We start from the raw sequence: 7,358 nt of genomic DNA, 5'->3' as shown, positions 1-7,358 counted from the left end.
GCCAATCAAGGTACACATGCCCCCTTGCAATCACAATATTCTAGAGTATTCCTTCCGCTTTGAGGCGGAAGAAGCAGAGAGCAAACACAAAAAGTGAAATTTGGCCCCCAGCCTTTCTTTTTTTTTTCAAATAAAGAAAAAGTCCCTTTGGTGTCAAATTTGAGTTGAAATGTGCTAAATGGAAACAATTCATCTTTTTTTTTTTGGAGTGAAATAATTCCAGTTCTGTCTTGTGTGGTGGTCCTCGGTCTACCAGGCCGCCACCTCCTCCATGTGGTGGGACATGGCATGGTGGTCCTCGGTCTACCAGGCCGCCGCTTCCCCCATGTGGTGGGACATGGCATGGTGGTCCTCGGTCTACCAGGCCGCCACCTCCTCCATGTGGTGGGACATGGCATGGTGGTCCTCGGTCTACCAGGCCGCCGCTTCCCCCATCTCGTAGCCTTGGTGGGACATGGCGTGGTGGTCCTCGGTCTACCAGGCTGCCGCTTCCCCCATCTCGTAGCCTTGGTGGGACATGGCGTGGTGGTCCTCGGTCTACCAGGCCGCCGCTTCCCCCATCTCGTAGCCTTGGTGGGACATGGCGTGGTGGTCCTCGGTCTACCAGGCTGCTGCTTCCCCCATCTCGTAGCCTTGGTGGGACATGGCGTGGTGGTCCTCGGTCTACCAAGCCGCCGCTTCCCCAATCTCGGAGCCTTGGTGGGACATGGCGTGGTGGTCCTCGGTCTACCAGGCTGCCGCTTCCCCCATCTCGTAGCCTTGGTGGGACATGGCGTGGTGGTCCTCGGTCTACCAAGCCGCCGCTTCCCCAATCTCGGAGCCTTGGTGGGACATGGGGGCGCTGTAGCTGGAGTTGAAAGGGGGGCTGGGCCCGCCCCCGTACGCCTCGCCCGGCCCGGACTGCAGGGAGCCCGGTTCGGGGCTGGGGGTCTCGGCTTGGGAGATCATGTCCGTGAACCTTTGGTCGTCTGAGGCCTCCATGGGGCCGGCCCCCAGGATGTAGGGCGACTCGGCCGGGGATTGGGCCTGCGAGGAGGGGGGGCCGTGGGGAAAGAAGTCGTAGTTGCTGGCCGGTCCGTAGTAGTCTCCTTGGTACTCTGGGGGGGGCACAAGGATCTCAGTTATTGTGTGTGTGTGTGTGTGTGTGTGTGTGTGTGTGTGTGTGTGTGTGTGTGTGTGTGTGTGTGTGTGGTAGTTTCGTTGTACTCGGGGGGGGGACAAGGGTACTGCCATTATTGTGTGTGTGTGTGGTAGTCTCATTGTACTCTGGGGGGTAAAGGGGCCAGGGTACTGTTATTAGTGTGTGTGTGTGTGTGTGTGTGTGTGTGTGTGTGTGTGTGGTAGTCTCAATGTACTCTGGGGATGGGGGGGCAAGGGTACTGTCATTAGTGTGTGTGTGTGTCCTCCAGATCCATGTATGCACTCCCTTCAGGTATGTAAATTCTTTTTTTTTACATTTTACAGTAAAAAAAACTGCCAGCCAGGTCGTCAGAATTTTACTGTAAAAACAGCAGTAGCACAGTTTTTCTTATTTACAGTAAGGCACTGTAAAAAAACAAAAAACACCATAGATGCTTTAACCTTACTCCTAACATAAATAATAAATACAAATCGTTTGAGGTGCTTTCTATGAGGTCTGTCACACCGCTGCCGCTACATCTTGCTGTTATCTATCGCCCCCCAGGGCCCTTTTCTGACTTTATCAATGAATTCTCAGAGTTTGTTGCTGATCTAAGGACACACGCCGATAATATAATTATAATGGGGGATTTTAATATCCATATGAATACCCCATCGGACCCACCGTGCGTGGCGCTCCAGACTATAATTGATAACTGTGGTCTTATACAAATAATAAAAGAACCCACGCATTGCAACGGTAATACGATAGACCTAGTGCTTGTCAGGGGTATAACCGTTTCCAAAGTTATGATACTTCCATATACTAAAGTAATGTCTGATCATTACCTTTATAAAGTTCGAGGTTCAGACTCATGTTGGTCAAACTAATAATAATAATTGCCATAGCAGCCGCAACATTAATACGGCCACAACGACAACTCTTGCTGACCTACTGCCCTCGGTAATGGCACCATTCCCAAAGTATGTCCTGCTAGCATCCCTCGCCATAGTGCAGATGGGTTGTCAGTAAGGCCCACAGCACCACCATCTCCTTTAATGCAAGCATTCATCTGCTCATGGGCCTGGTCAATGGCCATAGAGGAGAACACATGTTTGGTCTTCTGGACAGTGAATTTGCCTGCCTTGAATGCCTGAGCTATGTTAGGGTGTGTCCTTGGTAGTTCAGCCATGTCTCTCAGATCAACTGGAATCCATCTTGCATAATGTGTGTGATCCATTGCATAAAACCAGTTCTGTTAATGCATCAAGGTACATGGAGAAAGATGCCTCTCGCAAGGATCGCACAAATACTAGGACAAGTAGCTCTAGCTCAAGAACAATAGACCAGAATTGAAATTGTGGGATGTTTTCTGCTCTCTGGCTGCACCAAACTTCAAAAGCTAGAGGAACTTGAACTGTTTGAGTTTCACAATAGTTGTCATAAGCTCGGTGTTGCAGAACATTCAGAGCTGCTGCTGTAATTTGATGGGCTCTCCTGGTTTTGATTGATTGATTGATACTTTTATTAGTAGATTGCACAGTACAGTACATATTCCGTACAGTTGACCACTAAATGGTAACAACCCAATAAGTTTTTCAACATCAATTGATGGTAAATGGTGGGTGATACATGGTCTGCTTTGAGGAAGGAGTCAGCTGTGCCTGGACATGAGATGTCAGCATGCACTAGAGCTTCAACCCGACCGCTTCCTTGCAGCCAGTTCCCCAACATCTTCAGAGCTGCCATCTTAATATGTAGTCCACCAAACATTACCACCAGTTTATCTTCCCCATACTTCTCTGGCCATTTAAACTGGATTTGTTTTGCCAGGGCATATAATGGTTGGTCAAATGTGAGGACTGAACTCTGGCCAGGTTTCAAGTGTTCCACCGATTTACTTATGACATCAAGTGAATGCTTGATCATAGCCACAGTAGGAGCACTTTCCTGAAGAAGAACAGTGGAACGAGTGGCACGAACTCCTGGTGCCTGGCGGCTAGCATGGAAGGCAGTCCAAGAGGTATCCAATGAATCACCTGCAGTTCTCTTGTTTTCAATGAGCTCAGTTGCATTATCTAACCCCTGGTACTCTTCCTTGGTATGCTGGCCCATGCCATCTCTAGTCAGGGATTGTGAGACCTTAGCTGGCACTGAACCCCATGCTGAGTTTCACAGCAGTGGTGTCACCAGTGTGCCCTGGGTGGGCTTCAACATCCACTCTATTGTGTATTTATTTATTTTTGCCATTGGGTAACATTTCAATTACAATAAAATAGATGATAGTGTACTTGAAATCATAGATTTAGTTTCAGAAATATGGCTGCCATCTTGTTGTAGGTGACCAGTGGTCATCAAGCCTGACTATTGTGGTCACCATTTCTGAGTTGGACGGAAGATTCTGGCCAATTGTAAAGTTCCAAATTGGAATTCTGCACAAAGAAAAGGAAATAAAAAATAATACTGGTTTGACAGCGAGATCACACATATCAGACATCTTGAATATTTAATGACACATTTAGATGATCCAAAAGACATTTACCAAGTACTATGTATGGTAAATAAGTCTGAAACATCAAATTATATATATATATATATATATTATATCCATCATTCATAAGCCAACACTTCTTACTGACAGCCATTTTGAAAGATGGCTGCCATGGGCGCCATTTTGAACACTCATGGTGGCTCCAGATCCAAATCTTTTGAGAATGACTTTGGCCGAAAGTGTACCAACTTTCATGCTTTATCACAAAATACACGATCGTTCTGGTTACTATTAGTCTTCGTTCTGGTTACTATTAGTCATCGTTCTGGTTACTATTAGTCATCGTTCTGGTTACTATTAGTCATCGTTCTGGTTACTATTAGTCATCGTTCTGGTTACTATTAGTCATCGTTCTGGTTACTATTAGTCATCGTTCTGGTTACTAATAGTCATCGTTCTGGTTACTATTAGTCATCGTTCTGGTTACTATTAGTCATCGTTCTGGTTACTATTAGTCATCGTTCTGGTTACTAATAGTCATCGTTCTGGTTACTATTAGTCATCGTTCTGGTTACTAATAGTCATCGTTCTGGTTACTAATAGTCATCGTTCTGGTTACTATTAGTCATCGTTCTGGTTACTATTAGTCATCGTTCTGGTTACTAATAGTCATCGTTCTGGTTACTGTTAGTCATCGTTCTGGTTACTGTTAGTCATCGTTCTGGTTACTATTAGTCATCGTTCTGGTTACTATTAGTCATCGTTCTGGTTACTAATAGTCATCGTTCTGGTTACTAATAGTCATCGTTCTGGTTACTATTAGTCATCGTTCTGGTTACTATTAGTCATCGTTCTGGTTACTAATAGTCATCGTTCTGGTTACTAATAGTCATCGTTCTGGTTACTATTAGTCATCGTTCTGGTTACTATTAGTCATCGTTCTGGTTACTATTAGTCATCGTTCTGGTTACTATTAGTCATCGTTCTGGTTACCAATAGTCATCGTTCTGGTTACTAATAGTCATCGTTCTGGTTACTATTAGTCATCGTTCTGGTTACTAATAGTCATCGTTCTGGTTACTATTAGTCATCGTTCTGGTTACTATTAGTCATCGTTCTGGTTACTATTAGTCATCGTTCTGGTTACTATTAGTCATCGTTCTGGTTACTATTAGTCATCGTTCTGGTTACTATTAGTCATCGTTCTGGTTACTATTAGTCATCGTTCTGGTTACTAATAGTCATCGTTCTGGTTACTAATAGTCATCGTTCTGGTTACTATTAGTCATCGTTCTGGTTACTATTAGTCATCGTTCTGGTTACTATTAGTCATCGTTCTGGTTACTATTAGTCATCGTTCTGGTTACTATTAGTCATCGTTCTGGTTACCAATAGTCATCGTTCTGGTTACTAATAGTCATCGTTCTGGTTACTATTAGTCATCGTTCTGGTTACTAATAGTCATCGTTCTGGTTACTATTAGTCATCGTTCTGGTTACTATTAGTCATCGTTCTGGTTACTATTAGTCATCGTTCTGGTTACTAATAGTCATCGTTCTGGTTACTAATAGTCATCGTTCTGGTTACTATTAGTCATCGTTCTGGTTACTATTAGTCATCGTTCTGGTTACTAATAGTCATCGTTCTGGTTACTAATAGTCATCGTTCTGGTTACTAATAGTCATCGTTCTGGTTACTATTAGTCACCGTTCTGGTTACTATTAGTCACCGTTCTGGTTACTATTAGTCATCGTTCTGGTTACTAATAGTCATCGTTCTGGTTAATATTAGTCATCGTTCTGGTTACTATTAGTCATCGTTCTGGTTACTATTAGTCATCGTTCTGGTTACTATTAGTCATCGTTCTGGTTACTATTAGTCATCGTTGTGGTTAATATTAGTCATCGTTCTGGTTACTATTAGTCATCGTTCTGGTTACTATTAGTCATCGTTCTGGTTACTATTAGTCATCGTTCTGGTTAATATTAGTCATCGTTCTGGTTACTAATAGTCATCGTTCTGGTTACTATTAGTCATCGTTCTGGTTACTATTAGTCATCGTTCTGGTTACTAATAGTCATCGTTCTGGTTACTATTAGTCATCGTTCTGGTTACTATTAGTCATCGTTCTGGTTACTATTAGTCATCGTTCTGGTTACTAATAGTCATCGTTCTGGTTACTATTAGTCATCGTTCTGGTTACCAATAGTCATCGTTCTGGTTACTAATAGTCATCGTTCTGGTTACTATTAGTCATCGTTCTGGTTACTAATAGTCATCGTTCTGGTTACTATTAGTCATCGTTCTGGTTACTATTAGTCATCGTTCTGGTTACTATTAGTCATCGTTCTGGTTACTAATAGTCATCGTTCTGGTTACTAATAGTCATCGTTCTGGTTACTATTAGTCATCGTTCTGGTTACTATTAGTCATCGTTCTGGTTACTAATAGTCATCGTTCTGGTTACTAATAGTCATCGTTCTGGTTACTAATAGTCATCGTTCTGGTTACTATTAGTCACCGTTCTGGTTACTATTAGTCACCGTTCTGGTTACTATTAGTCATCGTTCTGGTTACTAATAGTCATCGTTCTGGTTAATATTAGTCATCGTTCTGGTTATTATTAGTCATCGTTCTGGTTACTATTAGTCATCGTTCTGGTTACTATTAGTCATCGTTGTGGTTAATATTAGTCATCGTTCTGGTTACTATTAGTCATCGTTCTGGTTACTATTAGTCATCGTTCTGGTTACTATTAGTCATCGTTCTGGTTAATATTAGTCATCGTTCTGGTTACTAGTAGTCAGTGCCTACTTACGCTGAGGAAATGGCGTCCAACATTAGCACGGCTAATTGCAGTTTGTGGTAGTGTGTGTGCATCAGGCATGTATGGGTGGTGTTTGTGGTAGTGTGTGTGCATCAGGCACGTATGGGGTGGTGTTTGTGGTAGTGTGTGTGCATCAGGCACGTATGGGGTGGTGTTTGTGGTAGTGTGTGTGCATCAGGCATGTATGGGGTGGTGTTTGTGGTAGTGTGTGTGCATCAGGCATGTATGGGTGGTGTTTGTGGTAGTGTGTGTGCATCAGGCACGTATGGGGTGGTGTTTGTGGTAGTGTGTGTGCATCAGGCACGTATGGGGTGGTGTTTGTGGTAGTGTGTGTGCATCAGGCACGTATGGGGTGGTGTTTGTGGTAGTGTGTGTGCATCAGGCATGTATGGGGTGGTGTTTGTGGTAGTGTGTGTGCATCAGGCACGTATGGGTGGTGTTTGTGGTAGTGTGTGTGCATCAGGCACGTATGGGGTGGTGTTTGTGGTAGTGTGTGTGCATCAGGCACGTATGGGTGGTGTTTGTGGTAGTGTGTGTGCATCAGGCACGTATGGGGTGGTGTTTGTGGTAGTGTGTGTGCATCAGGCACGTATGGGGTGGTGTTTGTGGTAGTGTGTGTGCATCAGGCACGTATGGGGTGGTGTTTGTGGTAGTGTGTGTGCATCAGGCACGTATGGGTGGTGTTTGTGGTAGTGTGTGTGCATCAGGCACGTATGGGGTGGTGTTTGTGGTAGTGTGTGTGCATCAGGCACGTATGGGTGGTGTTTGTGGTAGTGTGTGTGCATCAGGCACGTATGGGGTGGTGTTTGTGGTAGTGTGTGTGCATCAGGCACGTATGGGGTGGTGTTTGTGGTAGTGTGTGTGCATCAGGCACGTATGGGTGGTGTTTGTGGTAGTGTGTGTGCATCAGGCACGTATGG

At 44.4% G+C, this 7,358-nt stretch overlaps 1 protein-coding gene across 1 annotated transcript in view; it reads right to left on the bottom strand.

Moving 5' to 3' along the window:
* Positions 1-651: 651 nt before the first annotated feature.
* The window catches only part of lhx5 (LIM homeobox 5), a 52,483-nt gene continuing 45,776 nt past the window's right edge, over positions 652-7,358 (bottom strand). Inside the window, exon 5 of the mRNA XM_061907361.1 lies at positions 652-1,097. Within this exon, the coding sequence (XP_061763345.1) occupies positions 790-1,097 (308 nt within the window). The 3' untranslated portion in view covers positions 652-789. The remainder of the gene's footprint in view (positions 1,098-7,358) is intronic.

Source organism: Nerophis ophidion, linkage group LG08, assembly GCF_033978795.1.
Source record: "Nerophis ophidion isolate RoL-2023_Sa linkage group LG08, RoL_Noph_v1.0, whole genome shotgun sequence".
In the NCBI taxonomy this organism is placed as follows: Eukaryota; Metazoa; Chordata; class Actinopteri; order Syngnathiformes; family Syngnathidae; genus Nerophis; species Nerophis ophidion.
The sequence above is the reverse complement of the archived record's forward strand: the minus strand, read 5'-3'. Positions and strand labels throughout refer to the sequence as shown.